Consider the following 17,398-nt stretch of genomic DNA (forward strand, 5'->3'; position numbering starts at 1 on the left):
TTGAAATCAACAAACTTTTTATTGCATGCTGATGCTGACGGCACTCTTGAAGTAAAAGAAAAAGAAAAAAAAAACAAGTTGGTGAATTCACAACATTCTTTTCATCTCACCTGTCGCCTTACAAACTGAGCACAACAGCTGTAACACAACATCTGAAAATAAGCAGAACTGTATAAAATATTGTGGGAAAAAATGTAAGTAACATCTGGTGAGGTAAGGGGGGCGGGCATGGGGCATGGGGGAGATACAGTCAGCAATACAGGCATACATGGCCAAAGGAATGCCCTATGATTTGAATCAGTACACAGAGAATAAACAAATATTGATAAGAGAAGTGCTTTACCAGTAAACAGGAGCCACAAGGCAGAAAGGTACAGAAATGTAACTTAGCATTTTCAAACATACAATACATTCAGATTAGATGGCCTAAATGAAATGGAACATTAATGGCCGTATATCAAGTTATCAAAATGTCAAAGTTGGACCAAAATTAACTCCATCATTTTACAGATCCAGGCACCAATACAAGCTACATGACTAGCCAGCCAACATCACCTTAGACAATTTATCCCTTTTAATAAAAATGGACTCAAGCCAATATAACCGTGTGGAATCAAGCCAGGTTGGCTCAAAAACCCTGTCTCAGTCAGTGGCTCTCCCTCATACCTCACACCTTTAACAAGCAATATTGGTGACCCTTGGCAAGACTGAGGTGCTTAAGTCATTTCAAGTTACAGTATAAGATAAGGAATGTTTCTAACTACACGAGCAACAGAAAGGAATGTAACAAAGTGTCTAACTGTTCAGCCCAAGTGGGCCGATACAAATTAAAGTACAGTATAAAGAGAAGAATGTAATATAGATATGCTGTATGCGACTACTACCTTCTCGACAGTGTGCTGCTGAATTAGGCATTGGCCCATTAAACAAACCATGGGGGGATGCTGTGGAATCCCAGATGTGGACTGCCTCAGGAGCTCTTTCAGACCACAGAAACGCTATGTCCTGGATGTTACAGCAATGACACTACATGCATGACCCAGGGAGTGCAGCATGATTTACAGTATTTATAAAAGATAATATGCAGTTTGATACAAAGAGCAACCGCAACCTCAGCAAAGATCAGTAAGGCGGCCATTCCTGTGTCTTTGCATCAAAGTGCCCCTGTAGTAGGTAGACGTTGCATTCAGTTTAGTCACATGACCATTTGACACAACAACGTGGCGCTGGATTAAGTGAGTTCAGTAACTGCTGGAATATTGCTCCCAAGAAGACAACGTAACGCTCTCCCACTTCAGTCCTTGTAGTCCTTGATGCTGTGCAAAGGATCTACCAGCTGGTTATGGACATGCATCAGGCCTGAAAGAGGGCGGAGAAGGCAATAAATAATAATAAGCAAGTTGTTTATTTATGTAGCGCATTTTCTATGTACAGAATGCAACACAAATAGGGCAGGAGAGACGCGTGAGATGATGGGCTCGTGACGAGAGACAGGAGGGTCCCCACGCCCTAAGGACTGCTCTCCTTTCTCTATTGGCATCCTGCTCTTTACGCTCATAGATGCAGAAACCACAACAGCACACATATGACTCTCACTGACGACTCAAACTAAATCCTTGTGCTCCAAGCATTATTTTTTTGGCTAAAGATATCAGGTCATGTTTTGTCAGGGACAATTATGCCATTCATGATATTCCACAAAAGCTGTATTCATGAAAGCTGTTGTATCGGGGGCAAATTCTAAGCATAGATTGAACCAAGACAGCATGTATACTGTATGTCTGTTGAAAAAAAAAAACATGGAAATATACGCAACAATAAGACACTGAACACAAGTGACATCTAATCCTAATTTCATGAAAAGTCCTTGTCCTATGTTAGTCATCTCTGAGGGAGGAATGTTACCTTTGAAGTACTTCACAGTCTTGACCCTGAGTTCCAGAGTTGCGTCCTCATCACACACAAAGATGGTGTGGGGATGCTGCTGAAAGGCAGACACCGTCCACATGTGGTTGACCCCCTCCTCGATGGCCTTGTACAAGGCAAAGGCTTTGTGTGCCCCTGTGATGAGGATCATTACCTGGAAGAATAGAAAAGAAGGAGGATATACCATCACTTCAGACCAGTCAACACACTTAGCTTTGAATCATGTCTCTCTAACAAAACTTTTATATTCATCTGTGACACTGATAGATCATCACTAAAATGTATGCCTCGTCATGTTGCTTTAACTCTCCAGAATACACATTCGATTACACTGCCTTCAATTTACTTAACATTTTTAAACATGAATAAATTATGTTGTTTCACCTCCCGGGCATCCATCACTGTTCCGACACCGACTGTGAGGGTCATCGTGGGCACCCTGGATAGGTCATTCCCAAAGAACCTGGCATTAGCCACAATAGTGTCCTTTGCAAGGGTTTTCACTCTTGTCCTAGACACCAGGCTAGATCCAGGTTCATTGAAGGCAATGTGTCCATCTGGACCAATACCTATGGAGAACGGAAAGAAAACAGCAGAGTTGTGTGAATGTAGATGTAATATTCCTCTATCCAGATCCGCAAAGAAAGAAGAGTTCAAATACAGCTATGTGTATTCTAAACGTAAACTTGTATTTGTTTTCTAGACAAAACATCTTGCTACACAGCAGATAAGAGTTATCAATCATAACAAATTACAGAGAGTAATCTTCCAACTGTACCTTTACTGACATTAACATTTGAAACATTTGATATTTCTTGCATTACTTTCTCCAGGGACAGTGTTGGAATGCGTTTTGCGTACCCCCCATAAACAGGTCGATGCCACCAGCCTCTTTAATCTTCACCTCAAAGGCGTTGCACTCTGTCTGGAGGTCAGGGGCATTCCCGTCTAGGATGTGGGCATTCTGGGGCTCGATGTCCACGTATTTGAAGAAATTGTTCCACATGTACGAGTGGTAACTCTCTGGGTGGTCCCTTGGGAGACCTGGTGAGGGAGGTTAATTGAATGTCTTACAAATAGGCCTAGTTTTTTTCCACTAATATACTGGCAGGTAAACCCTCAGGCTGATCTGATCTGTGGGAGAATATGCATATTGCTGGACACTGGGTGGATATCAGCATCGGCACTTGATGTGAAATGAAAGCTAAGATACAGATAATGCAGATTTAGCAATAATAACAAGGGCAATGTTCAGGCTACATGAAAATGTTCATGTCCTACTGGTATGAGAAATATGTTAACAAAAGGGAGAATGTTCACATATCCAATAGTGCCACCTAAGAATACAGCTTTAAGCTATGTCCATATACTGTGTCTGTGGACTTTACTTTCTTGTGTGGTCAAACTAATTCCATAACACTGTCTCTGTAATTTTCTAATGTGCGACGGCCGACGGGACATACCAACATATTCGTCCATGTTAAATGTTTTAACATACTTAAAGGAAATATCTCCACTTTTGTGGTATTCAATCAGTTTCTTGTAGCATCCAAGTGGAGTACTCCCTAAATGTGGAGGAAAAATAAAATGATTAGGCTTATATGAAGGGCTATTTGAATTTAAAGATGTCATTACAGTGTTACTGTCAGAGTGCCAATTACAGGTCGACCTAAACATAAAATTAAAGATGCTAACATAAATGTATAGCCTACCCGTAGGGAGACCCAAAGTGAAGTATCTGTCAGCTGTTGGTTTGAACTGGATTATTTTGTTCCTGATGTATTTGGCTGCCCACTCGCTGGCCTGGTCATAATCATCTAGAATCACTAGCCTCATGGTTGCAGGGAGAAACTGCAAGGGGCAAATTTAAAAAGTTTTCAAAGCCTATAAAGAAAAGCTGACACAAGAATATAATAGCCTACTAAAAAATCCCTCGTGATGGTGACGCTGCTGGAGAAAGAATGCAGCATCAATGCAGAATGCAAACTACATTTTTTTTGAGGAACCTCTTGCAGTTCATTTGCAGAAATCCAGCATTGCAACAACACTGTACTGATTTATTGTAGGCTACTTCAGAACTACAGTTGCCGTTTTAGAGCCTGATTCACTTTCAAGTAACATTCGCAACATCATAGACTACATCTGTGTAACCAATATTGCACAGCAACTTAGCCCAATGTTGTTTGCTAAACGGACCTCTGTTAAATTACCATCATCGTGCGTTGCATGGATTGTCACAAACAAAGTATTAAAAGAAGACATGGGCTGTTACTAGATACTTACGGGGTAAAAAATTACAACATCAAAATCAAAGCAAGGAGTGTTTCTGAGACAGAAGTGTTTGCTTGAAAGCTGTGCAGTAGACTCATAGACCTAAAAGAAATGGACAAACAGACTCCGTTGTTCTCTATGGAAGGGAGCTGAAACAAAATTCCGTTTACTTTCCGTCGTACTGCGCAGACTCGTACTCAGTTCGTGACGTTAGCCTGCTGTAACTCGTCTGATAGATCGAAAACCTCTGAAATTGTTAACGTTCGTTTTTTAATATTATTATTATGTGTACTTGCCTCTAGGTAATGCTTTACCATATCAAACAGTAGGCTACCGTAGGCTACACGCATTTTCACTGATCTTGCGAATGACTCTCCGTCATGGTTTTCGTGCAGGCTCACTCAGCTTCTTATCCAAACATTACGGGCGAACGTTAGCTTCCCTACAACAGACATGCTAAAATACTTCTTTACGGGAAACCAACGTAATATACGGGGAAGAAATGAATCAATTTTGCCTTCAATACCCTATATAGAATACACAGAAGCTATTAGGGAGACAAAGGGCACATGTTATATGAAGTTATGGGATCGCAAAAAAATCTGAAATCTATGGCCGTCCAAGGGAGTTAGCAGAGTGTTGATCACCAGCTCATTTCGTGTTTCTACTTCCGGGAATATGCCTGCCCCCTTGAGTAGACTAGACAGTTTTAAGTAAGACTGTGACGATGCAACAACGTTGATAACTAAACTACTTCACATCCGGAAAGAGTGGCAATATTGTGTCAAAGTAAAAGTTTGTTTTCGTATTATCGTGTATTCTCACTTAAAGGCTTATTTAATGAGCTTTTAAAAACAAAGTTAACATTTGTCACGTAGGCTACAAGGGGATATATCCTATCATATTATAAAAAAAGAAGATAACATTGTGTCAGTGCAATATGCCATTTTTAATGGTTTAACATATATTAGGCAATCATTTTATTTGTTTAAATCAAGTGGCCTAATAAAGACATATTCTATTAAAGTCTCATACAGTTAGCCTACAGAATATACCAAGACGTGTTAGAGAACAGAGGGATTGAGGCTGATTTAATGACATTTAATTTGAAACAGGTCATAAGACTTTCATTGCGATTATCCACAGTAATTCAGTTTTTTCACGAATTTTGTTGATCACATGATTGTTTCCGGTCATATGTTTTGACGCCAGAAATCGGAAACATCAGAATATTCATGTATGGTGGCCCACAACATACAAACGACACGAGCTGCTTAACTGAGCAACAGCACCTCAGAATGAACTGAGATGACTACACATTCTGCTGAGTAGGACTAGTTGAGGGTTTACCGTAGGCTCACAGATGACCTATATAGGGTAGGCTACAACCAAAAAAAAAAAAAGCATTTAGATGATCCTTAAAAATTGAAAACTGTCTAGCCTCACCTTTATTTCCCAATTCTAGTCTAATTTACGTTTGCCTACTATTATTATTGTTATTATTATTATTATTATTATTATTATTGTTACTATTGTTAGGCTATCATTAGCCTGTCATAATAATAATTATTATTTATATTATTATTACCTTCGCTCTTTCCTCATTTAAACTGACCTTGCGAGGAGGACCCTAGGCCAGACCGTCTGAGGCAGAAAGAACAATGCTGTGAGACGGAGCAGTGGAGAAGGCAGAAGGAGGCAAAGGGAGGGGGTGGGGTAGATCTTCCAGCCACGGATTAAGCGGTCGAGAGCGGTCCTCGCTCACTGACAGCATCCAGCCCAAACACTCAACCTTACGCACGCCCCGTCCCGAACGGATTCCGGAGAACTGTAACAGCTTTCGCAACTGTTTCTATTCTTCTTCATCACTCGGACCACGGCGGTCCACACCCCCTACACTACCCCTTACTGAACCACGAGGTGAGTTCGTTTTACGTTTCTATTCACATTGTCAATGAACGGTAGGCGACAGACCGACGACATACTGCTTGCACCTTGCATGGCATAGCCTACAGAATATTTGGGTCATGAAGCCGTGCTTGAGCGGTTTTTTCCTTTGATCTTGAGGATGGTTCCGACTGCATTGATGCGTAGCCTAACCTCCCCAGCCTTGTTCTCGTCGATGACATGGCGAGAGAGATCTAAATCGGATTAAGATTAAAGGAGAAAACACACAAGACTTGACCATTTTTTCCTTTGTTTACCGGCTAATCTAGCATGACTTCATCCTTTGCTTAAATCTCCTGTCAAAATTGCGATGTTTAATTAAGAGGCTAATTTTTTATTTGTGTAATATTATCGCACAGCAGCCTGTAAAGGGGGAAAATCATGTCTGATGACATGAATAGCTATCTATATGCTATGTCTTCAATAACAGCCTATATAATCAGGATAGCCATATTTAAACGATATAATGTCTATCAGTTAATGATAATAGTTTACCAGGATTAAGTGCATGTGTCAAATCCACACTAACCATAGCCTACCCGTTGTGCTGGCCAATGAAGGCTATTTTATTTTCCAGCAGCCGACCATATAGCCTAGGCCTATAGCCTAATCTAGTCGATCTGAGCTAACACATGCCACGCGAACCCCATGCTCGCCTCTGGGTGTTCAGGCAGTGGGCATTGTGCCGTAGTGTGCATGTATCATCATGTATCCTAGCTCTAACCACCGCCTATCGCCGTACGGGAAATTAACAAATAGGCCTAAATGAATTGAAGTTGTGGTATTTAAAATCAACCCAGTGATTCATTGAGTGAGTGGTAAGCCTGCTGATGAGTAGGGCTCAGTATCTTTGGAGTGGGCGAGGTCTGATCAGACTGCCCTGCACGGAGAAAGGCAGTAGCATACAGCATGTCATGTTCTTCAGTTGGCCAGTGTGGAAGCATGTAGGCCTATCTGCTTTGATTGTGGCAGTGCTCACTGTCAAAGAAGACAATTGTTTTTAGAGGTTACAAAATGACAACATGTTACATTTAACTCTCTCTCTCACTCACACATGCATACACACACATACAGATGTGTACTGCATATGCATGCATATACACATGTGTTTGTGCATGCATGCATTTGTTTGTTTTTGCTGTGTGTGTGTGTGTGTGTGTGTGTGCGTGTGCGTGTGCTCTAGGCTATGTGCAGTGACTCAGAGCTGAATGAGGAACATGTGATGAAGCTGTTGCTCTGAGCGTTTATTCTGTAGTGCGAGGAGCAGCCAGGCAATACTTGCACATCAGGAATAACTGGCAGCCCCAGCGTCACTCCTTTGGCACAGCAGCCCTGCTCAGCGTCAGCCTCTACAGTATGTGCTGCTGCGCTCCTGCTCCAATGCCTACTTGCTATAATCAATTCTATTTACTTTTGGGCTCATTCAATTACTTGACCAGGAAGTTGTCCCACTGTGAATTGGGTCTGTTCAGCCATCTTTGCATCTGTTTGGGCTACAGCGAGACTAGATAGTTATCGATCGTGCAGAATTTGTACTTTTTTTTTTTGCTGAGCTGCTCAGGATTAACTAGGGGTGGGAATTGGCAAAAGAATGACAATTCGATACTATTGCGATATTTGGGCCACAATTCGATATTATTGCGATTCTAAACATATTGCGATACAACAAGTATTGCGATTCGATTCTGCGATATATTGCTATTCATGTCTCTCATATTGTTCGAAGGCATTACAAAAAATAAGGAAAATAACACTGTTCAAATCACTTTGTCATGGCATGGTGCAAATTAAGGTCCTTACTATTTGCTTTTGTTGAAAACCGAAACACACCCACACTTTCGATTTGAAATTGCCGTTGAAAGCCAAATAAAACGCCACAACAAGCGCCACCTTGTGAGCGTATTATCTTGAATTTCCCCCTTGGGGATCTATAAAGTATCTATCTATCTATATATCTATCTATCTAGCATATTTGATGTCATCACGGTAACTCCTGAGTAAACTCGCCTCAAATAAAAGTAAAATAGATCATTAAATTATATAATTAAGTATTGCGATACTTTGAGCTACTCGTATCGATATAATTGCATGCACAAAATATCGCGATACTGAACAGAATCGATTTTTTCCCCCACCACTAGGATTAACGTTGTAGCTTATTATCAGAATGTCTGTGTCATCATGAATAAATAGAAATAAGCCTGTGATAGATTTTTTTTTGGTGTTGGTCTTCCCGTTGTTTTGCCTTTCTCTGTTGTTTTCTTTCTGTCTGCCAGAGCATGTCCTTCATAAAACTGCCTCCCCGTTCAAAAAGACAATAAATCTTGCTGCAGTCAGTTGTACGAATTTGGGGAAGTGTCTTGGCTTGCTTTGGGAAAATATGTTTCAGGCCCTCCTCATTAAGTCAGTGGACAGAGGTACCAATACACTGAACATTCAATATAATCTCAAAAACCATACCAATGAAACCCAGCAAAAAGGTCTCACTGAGTCTAACATTGCCCCAGGTCATACATATGATTTCAATATCTCAAAAACAAATACAAAACCAGCACAAATGCATTTCATGATGGCAATAGGCACAAGTACTGTCTGCATGAAAGCCTGTAGACTATTTCACTTCCCTTTATGAGGCACCAGGCTGCCTGAGGTGACCTTATGTGGCTCTTTGCGTCAGTGTGTATGGCAGAAAAGAAATGAAATGGACACACCAGATGATTAATCTCTAAGTGGTTGAAAGATTTAAAAGTACACTGGGAACTCGGCGTCGGTAGTCATTGTTGCTGGGAGAATTTAATTGAAAGGCGCACAGAAGGTTCCATCTGTATTATACTAATGGACTGGACTGACAGGCAGAAAGTGAAAAGAGACTGCAGATTTAATTAGAAGTAAAGAGGAAATGCAAAGTCACAGACATGCACAAAAAAACAACAGCAGCATCCAGCTGTTGCTTTGGTGGAAGGATAAAGAAATAAAACTGAAATAAATAATAATGATAATAAACCCTGTCGTCAGAGGAACGGATTAGTTTGCTCTGTGCTCTCTGTTATGCAACAGTGTTTTTTGTCAAATTGAGTAATAGTTTGTATGTGCTGCCCGTGTAAAAGCTTTTGATGAAGACTGAAGGCTCTCCTGGATCCGTGCAGTTGAAACAGATGTGCTGTTTTCAAAGTCCAGCACTTGTTCGACCTTCGATGACGCCGATGAAGCGAGCGATGCTCCCAGGCCCCCGTTAAAGCAAGTTTGTTTTTGTCCCTCTTTTTTCGGTCAGAGAATCTTCTCATTAAGGCGGCCCTGCGTCATTGAAGTGAAAAGAACACAAATTGTAGCGCTCCGTGTCCCTGCAGAGGAGCAGATTCACCATTCTCACGCCAGGCCCTAATCAGAGCCCTTTAAAAGAGGACAAACGTTGTCATTTGGCTGGACTGAATTAAAAGCTTTGGAACGCTTGCATGTGAACGGGAGATGTGGATACACAAGGGCAGGGGGGGGGGGGGGGGTATGTGCCCTCGCAGACTGCCCTGTGTGTCTGCCCCGCGTAGCACCTGAGCTGGTCTCGGGGTAATTGTGTGTGGCCCTACTGACGGTCCTGTAGACCATGGCTCCTTAGCACTGGACCACCTGGCCAGCTTTGACACTCGAAGGTTTAATTAGATTTTAGCACAGAGCACTCTGTACGGCTGCCAAAGAGCTTCTACACAGAGAATGTCAGCTCCGATTCCACGCAGACTCTCAAGCCCAAGAAAATAAAGAGAGTGTTTGTGTGTGTGTGTGTGATTGAAAGTATGTCAGTGTGTTTTATGTGTGTGTGTGAGGGAAAGAGAATGTTAGAGAGGGAGAGAGAAAAAGATTAAGTGAACAGACACTTTGCGCAATGTGTTTAATTGGAAGTCTGCAGTGAGGTTGTCGTGTGTGTGTGTGTGTGTGTGTGTGTGTGTGTGTGTGTGTGCGTGCGTGCGGGCATGTGTGCATATTTGTGCGTGCCAATATTGTGAGAGAGCAAAAGAGAATCTAAGTGCGGTTGTTGATTATACAAAGGGTTTCTGAGGAGACATCATAAGAGTGTCTCAGATTATGCACTTGGCATAAATAGCATTCTTTCTGTTTTCCATTCAAGGGCTTGCAGCGGAAAAACAACAACTGTCCCCTTAGTCTGCTCTGGTTCAAGATAATCTTGATAGACTTTTGAGTTTCTCCTTTGTGGCCTTATCTGCCTTCTCTTGTGACTGACACACTTGGACCCGCCATTGATTCACTGCCATCAGATTTGCACCAAGACAGTTTAGGGAGTTGCACAGAGCTAGATTATCATTGATTCAATTCCAAGCCAGATTAGATCGACTCAGTTCAGTAGACAGATAGTGACAAACCTCTGGACTCAAACAGTTGAGAAACTGTTGTGGTTGGCAAACAGATTTGAAAGGGAACTGATTGCGTTGTGCTTAAGAGTGTGCGAGTGTGTTGCGGCCCCAGTGATGGCGAAATAATCATCTTCAATGAAAGAGCGGAAGAATCTAACCAAGTCAGTGTCTCTGTGGGATGCATTCATTTAATCAGCTCAGAGGTTTCTTGCTGTGGCTCTGTCCTGCTGTAAACCCATGCCCTGTTTAGTCATATTCTCCCAGTGTTTGTGTTATTTTCCCTCTTTGTTTTCCTTTATTCCTCTCTCTTCATCCCTCTCTTCCTCTCCGCCATCGTCCACGGTCTTATTGCTTCCCACCCAGCGAGGATTTGTTTTTTTCCTCCTTTTTTTCTTTCTTCATGTCCTCCACTTTTGACCCCTTTAACTGGCCCCCTCCCTTCCCCATTCTTCTCCTCCTCTCCTCCCCCCTTTTTTCGCCCAGCTCCCTTTTCGCTGTGCCTGTGCTTTTTTTTGCCTCCTCACCGCAGCTTCCGGCTTCCATGCTGCAATCCCCTTTTCAAATTCCCTTTCTCCCTCTCTCCGGCTCGCTCACACACTTACACCCTCTCACATTCTCTATCTTCTCATCTTTCACACCTTCTCTCTTTCCATCGTTTCTCTTTCTCCCATTCCCTAGTTTAATTTCTCTTTCCTTCTCTTTCTTTCTTTCTTTTTTTTCTGTCACTCCACTTCTCCACCCTTCCTCCATCCATGTGTATGCCCATGTCGGTGTGTGGCATGGGGCGGATTGAAGGAGCGCGGTCTCTGCATTATCTGAATTCATAATTCATATGACCTGCAGTCTGTACTCTGTAGCAGCCAGGGTCTGCCTGCGTGGAGGGAGGGAGGGAAGGAGAACGAGGCCCTTGGGGGGGATTCCATGGGGGGCTGGGGGGGCACTGGAAAGGAGGCCAGAGCCTGGAGAGGTGAGCGGAGCCCGTGCTGTAGCGGGGCCTCTGCTCCGAACAGGAAATGAGGTGAGGAGAGCATGGAGACACACCGCAGAAGAGCGCATGGCTCTGTGCATTGGGCATTACAGATGTAACTAGAATGTAATAAAGGCTTTACGTCCAGAGTCTCATCTAAAGCACTTCACCTCTGAAACAGTGCACTCTGTGTGTGTGTGTGTGTGTCCCAGGGAGCGCTGTGATGGTGCGCAGCAGTGGGTGGTAGCACAGAGACCCAGATTCACAGATGAGAGGGCTACTGCAATTTTAATTACAAGCAGTGCTAGAGTAGCTAGTCGACAGAGGGGCTGCCAGCCTGGCCCATCCCAGCACAGACACAGACCCAGCTCAGATTAGAGTCTACGTGTGGAGAGCATCCCTCTGGCTCACCCAGAGCTTTTGAGGCACGAGTGAAAGTGGATGCATTAGCAATGACATTTCATCTTTGTGACACATTTCCTGCTTTTTGCTTGGTCTGGCAATGCATGCTTGTACTCGTAGTGCAGTTTTTGAAAGACGATTTGCCAGGCGTCTGAAAAGCTGAGCTGAGATGTGAAACTGAATCATTTTGTGTGAATGGCCTGGAGGGCATTGTTCTACGGCTTTGTTGCTGACAGGATGTGGGTTTAATGTACATGTGATTTTTCTCTGTCTCTGTCATAAAGGTCCAAGTCTTGATTGGCCCTGATGTTTGTGAAGACCCTCCTTCTCCTGCCTTCAACCAATCGCAACGCTCAAGATGTGATGTCCAGCCAAACACGGCATCTTTTATGTTCGGAAGCCAATAGAGTTCACGCTACTCCCAGGTGAGTGTTAACATCTTGTTCAAGTCTCTCCATTTCTCTCCCTTCTTTTTACAGCTAAACCCTGTGTGACTTTGCATGCATTGAGAGCGATCCTCTCCTCCGCTCAATTCCTTTCTGAAGCGCGATTTGCTGCACTGTATCTATTTCTGGTCCCTTGACTGAGATGGCTGTGTTATTTGCGTGGCACATTCAGCATGCTTAGCATGGCTCTGAGTGGACAGAGCACGCACACACGCGAGCATTATCGATTGTCCTTGAGATCAGACGTCCCGTATTGAGCGATGGGGTCCCATGGCTGTAGCGCTCTGCTGAGGCTCTGTGCTGCTGTTGTTGTACTGTAAGCAGGGAGGTGGAGAAAGACTGCATGCAGATGTTTCTCATCAAAAGCGCTGGCTCAGGCGCGGAGCACAGAGCGAGAATCTCATGGCTTTTTCTTTTTTCTTTTTTTTTGCGCTGACAGCGTGGCGGTATTTTGGAAAATGAGCTCTCAGGGGGGCTGTTCCTGCTGGAGAGAGAGAGAGAGAGAGAGAGAGAGAGAGAGAGAGAGAGAGAGAGTGGAAGTAGAAATGGAGGGAAAGTGTGTGTGTGTGTGTGTGTGTGTGTGTGTGTGTGTGTGTGTGTGTGTGTGTGTGTGTGTGTGTGTGTGTGTGTGTGTGTGTGTGTGTGTGTGTGTGTGTGTGTGTGTGTGTGTGTGTGTGAGAGAGAGGCCGAGAGGAAGAGAGAGAGCAGTTGAATGTATGTTGTGTATGTGTGAGAGAAAGAGAGAGAGTGAAAAAGTGAGAAAAAGAGAGAGTGGAAGTAGGAGTGGGAGACAGAGAGAGAAAGCGAGAAAGCAAGAAAAAGAGTGTGTGGTTGGTTGGATATACTGTATGTGTGTGAGAGAGAGAGAGATAGAGAAAGAGAGATAATGAAATGCATGAGAGAGAGAGAGTGTGTGTGTGTGTGTGTGTGTGTGTGTGTGTGTGTGTGTGTGCGCGAGTGTGAGTTTTTGTGCTTGTGTAAGATTGTGTGTGTGTTTTGTGTATCGTTCTCAGTAAAGTGCCGAAGCTCAGCACCAGGTGGAGGTCTCATGTATTTATGGATGAAGAGGTCTGTCGCAATAACTTTAAAAAAAAAATGGCATCTCTGACCACTTAATGATTCTGCAAGGGCAGTAAGGGGCATTACGAACTCAGCAGTGCACACACATTATCACACACACACACACACACACACACACACACACACACACACACACACACACACACACACACACACACACACATACACACATAAACACTCATACAAACATATGCACACACACATACGAACATATACACACGCACGCACGCACGCACCCACACACGCACACACGCACACACATACACGGCTGTGTTTTGTGAACATAAGGGAATAAGACATCTGCTCATGACGTGCTGTTTTTTTCGCTGACTCACGGGTGGCCCAACAGGTCAGGTGTTCAAAGGCATTTGTTCTTGTCTTGCTGTTCCGTTGCGCCCGCGTCACCACACTTAAAGTGCTCTATAAGCTGGGCAAGTCTACTGCCCCCTGTACCTTAGCCATGACGTCCACACAACCCCCCCCCCCCCCCCCCCCCCACACACACACACACACACACACACACACACACAAAATAAGCACAATCACATTCTAGGGCATTCTTCAACATGCCTAGGAGCAATTGTTTAACCCTGTGAAAAGACTGTTATCATTGAACAGGTATGCACACACACATAAACACACACACACACACACACACACACACACACACACACACACACACACAAACATAACACGCAAACGCATACACACATCCACTGAGTGAGATAGTGAGACAGTGTGACAAAGAATGTGTGTCTAATCAGATAGTCCTAATCAGTGCGGCTCTTTGAACCTGGCCCGCTATGTAACGTAACTTTACACCACCGGCTATGTTCTCAGACTAGACTCTCACCCAGCAGCACAGGCAGTACCTCCACACACACGCAGACACAGACACACACACACACACACACACACACACCCTAGTCCACTCCTGGGTGTGAGTGAACGGCAGCTGGCCGTGCGCTGGTCTGCCCTCATCCGGATCAGTGTGGATCAGTGAGGGTGATGGGCTGAAGCCCTGCTGCTGCACTGGAGGCAGGGGGTGGTGGGGGAGGGGAGGGAGAAGGGAAGGGAAGGGAGGAAGTAATCCGCTTGCCCCGCAGCTTCCCTTTCCTTCTCCAGCAGCTCTCCCCAGCCCACAGCATCAGACTCCTCCTGACTTCAGCATCAGACTTCTCCTGACTTCAGCATCAGACTTCTCCTGACTTCAGCATCAGACCTCCTCCTGACTTCAGCATCAGACCTCCTCCTGACTTCAGCATCACACTCCTGACTTCAGCATCAGACTCCTCCTGACTTCAGCATCAGACCGCTCCTGACTTTAGCATCAGACTATTCCTGACTTCAGCATCAGACTCCTCCTGACTTCAGCATCAGACCTCCTGACTGAAGCATCAGACTCCTCCTGAGGTTTACTGGCCTCCAGCTGGGACTGGACGGATGACTCACCTGCTCTGTCCATGTCGCCATGACTGGACTAGGTGTACCCGCACGGGCTGCCTCAAACGGGTGCCAATGGACAGGAGCCGAGTGTGTGTGTGTGTGTGTGTGTGTTTGTCTGTGAGAGAGAGAGACGGAACTTGGCAGATTACAGAAGCGCTTTCTGAAACAGCTCAGCCAGGATAACCGCGTAAGGCTCCAATCCATTTTTAATAGAAAGTGTGTGATGAATGATCACCCCTAACTGTGTCTTTAATAGACCGAGTAAGATCTGAGTGCTGCAATTTGGAGCCCTTCTTTGGGGAGGGCTTTGCATTCTAGTTAGTTTGGTTCTTTCAGTCGGTCAGGGACCAGTCTCCACTGCCTGCTCTTCAGCACATTTGTCCTTCTGAGTGACCACCACACAGAGCTTAATGTTACTCACTAACAGAGACAGTGCAAAGTCCACCATGAACGCATCAGGCACTCAGACCCAGCACTGCCCCGCTGCCCTGGAGAATGTCAGGATGTATGATTGTCTAGACATTTTTGGCGAATAATGGTTTATATTCATCATGGGGGCAAGAGTTTTCTAACTCTTCTTCAGCTGGCCAGTATGAAATGCCCCCTTCCTTCCTGTCTGTCTGAGTGCTGACCAGTATGAAATGCCCCCTTCCCTCCTGTCTGAGTGCTGGCCAGTATGAAATGCCCCCTTCCCTCCTGTCTGAGTGCTGGGCAGTATGAAATGCCCCCTTCCCTCCTGTCTGAGTGCTGGGCAGTGGGCACGCTGGTGTGTTTAGATGACTCAGAGGGGCTTTTGGCTCTGAGCGCCATCTCCTTTCTGTACAGCCATGATGAAGTGTGCGTGCAGCGGGCACCTATCGATCTGCTCATTTTGCCCGGGCGCTCATTCATCATCATTAACCACATTGATGACCTTGAGGCCTGTGCCCGCCTCCCATGCAAACAAACTAACAAACAAGCAAAAATAAACAAACAACACAACAGAAGACAACACAACAGGAGAAAACACAGCACAAGAAAACACAGAGCAGCCCCAGCCGTGGCGCAACTGGCTGGGGCACCTGCACCGCACGCCGGCGACCCGGGTTCGATTCCCGCCCCGTGGTCCTTTCCGGATCCCACCCCGACTCTCTCACCCATTCGCTTCCTGTCTCTCTCTACTGTCCGGTCAAAATTAAAGGCACAAAAGCCCAAAAAATATACTTAAAAAAAAAAAAAAAAAAGAAAACACAGAGCAGCACAGTGCAGCCCAGCTCCCCCGGCCAGGCCAGGTGAAACTCTCACCACTGTCTCTAGGTCTCTGTTCGCCCCCATCCCACCCTCTCTGTCTGGCACGGGTTTGCGTGCGCTGTCGTATGAACATCAATATCTCGCCGAGTTCAAAGGACTCAGCAGCCAGAGGACGAGCCAGCGGATAGACTATCGAATTAGCGCGTTTTTGAAGCAGGTGGCAGCAGAGTTGATTGGATTGATTATGCGGCGTGGGGAGAGACAGACACCGCTGGACCTGGGAGTGGCGGGGGGGGGGGGGTGGGGGGGGGTATGGGACGGTGCTCACTGGCTCTGGAGTTGCTGCTGACTGCTTGTATCCGGTTTTTAATCTATCTCAGTCTGATTTGATTAAACCCTGATGACCCTCCCCCACTTCTTCTGTTCATGGGTCCTTCAGCAGGAAGCAAACTGGCGCCCAAAAAATGCCACACCAACTCTTTTTGAGGGCTGGTGTGTGTGTGTGTGTGTGTGCGTGCGTGTGTGTGTGTGTGTGCGCGTGCGTGCGTGTTGAGGACTGTTACTTTCTTTCTCCTGTTCTTCATATACAGTACCTGTGTATGCGCAGATAAGATAATGCACAGATAAGTGTGAACTTATAGATAAGTGTGCTCGCTGTTCTCATAATGGTGCTGTGTATATGTTGTATTAGACTGAACATACTGTACATTTGCGTATTTGTTTGGCCTACATTCTTGTGTGTGTGTGTGTGTGTGTGTGTGTGTGTGCATGTGCGTGTGTGCGTCCTCTCTGGCTCTTCTGGCATCTCTTGTGTCATGTCCTGTATGGCGTGACGCGTGGTGCCCTCTAAATGCCATCTCAGTTCCCGTCTCCCGTGGCGATCCGTCCATCCGTGTTTGCACTCATTAAGTCTCTGAGTGGCGCTCATGCGCACATGTAGGGCATCCCTCTGACCAGGCACACACACACACACACACACACACACACACACACACACACACACACACACACACACACACACACACATACACACACACACACACACACACAGGATTTAACAGACACAAGCTTTCCCCCCAAGATTAAATGAAATGAAATTATTTCTAACTCCGTCACTGATGGTTATTTAACATTTTTTTCCTTTCTTGCTTCCTCTCTCTGCTTTTTCCCTCTACCCATATTTCTCTCCCTCTATCTTTCTCTCTCTCTGTTTCCCTTTGTCCCCCTATTGTCTGTGTCTTGTATCTCTGTATTGTCGGTCTGTATGTGCTTTATGCGTCTTCGTCTCTGTCTGTTCTTGCTCTCTCTTTCCCCTTTTCTTT

At 44.9% G+C, this 17,398-nt stretch overlaps 2 protein-coding genes across 3 annotated transcripts in view; one reads left to right on the forward strand and one right to left on the reverse strand.

The window, feature by feature from the left end:
* Positions 1 to 6,037, reverse strand: gnpda2 (glucosamine-6-phosphate deaminase 2). 2 transcript variants are annotated; one of them, XM_062548513.1, is made up of 7 exons: positions 5,813 to 6,037; positions 3,639 to 3,777; positions 3,390 to 3,491; positions 2,788 to 2,970; positions 2,311 to 2,495; positions 1,906 to 2,080; positions 1 to 1,359 (listed from the first exon to the last, which is right to left on the reverse strand). In XM_062548513.1, exons 2-7 carry the CDS (start codon positions 3,760 to 3,762, stop codon positions 1,295 to 1,297), a joined length of 834 nt encoding a protein of 277 aa, XP_062404497.1. In that variant the 5' UTR covers positions 3,763 to 3,777; positions 5,813 to 6,037; the 3' UTR covers positions 1 to 1,294. The 2 variants fall into 2 exon arrangements, with proteins under 2 accessions (XP_062404497.1, XP_062404498.1); XM_062548514.1 differs by lacking the exon at positions 5,813 to 6,037 and adding an exon at positions 4,210 to 4,299.
* Positions 5,826 to 17,398, forward strand: part of frmpd1b (FERM and PDZ domain containing 1b) — a 27,187-nt gene continuing 15,614 nt past the window's right edge. The window contains exons 1-2 of the mRNA XM_062548510.1: positions 5,826 to 6,117; positions 12,159 to 12,299. The gene's annotated coding sequence lies outside the window, so the exon portion shown is untranslated. The remainder of the gene's footprint in view (positions 6,118 to 12,158; positions 12,300 to 17,398) is intronic.

This window comes from Sardina pilchardus, chromosome 11 (assembly GCF_963854185.1).
Source record: "Sardina pilchardus chromosome 11, fSarPil1.1, whole genome shotgun sequence".
Taxonomy (NCBI): Eukaryota; Metazoa; Chordata; class Actinopteri; order Clupeiformes; family Clupeidae; genus Sardina; species Sardina pilchardus.

Coding starts and splice junctions, on each gene's coding strand:
- gnpda2 (XM_062548513.1), bottom strand. CDS start 3,762: ATGAGGCTAGTGATTCTAGATGATTATGACCAGGCCAGCGAGTGGGCA. Junction 2,971..3,389: donor TAACATGGACGAATATGTTG/GTATGTCCCGTC, acceptor CTCCCTCACCAG/GTCTCCCAAGGGACCACCCA. Junction 2,081..2,310: donor CAGTGATGGATGCCCGGGAG/GTGAAACAACAT, acceptor CTATTCTTCCAG/GTAATGATCCTCATCACAGG.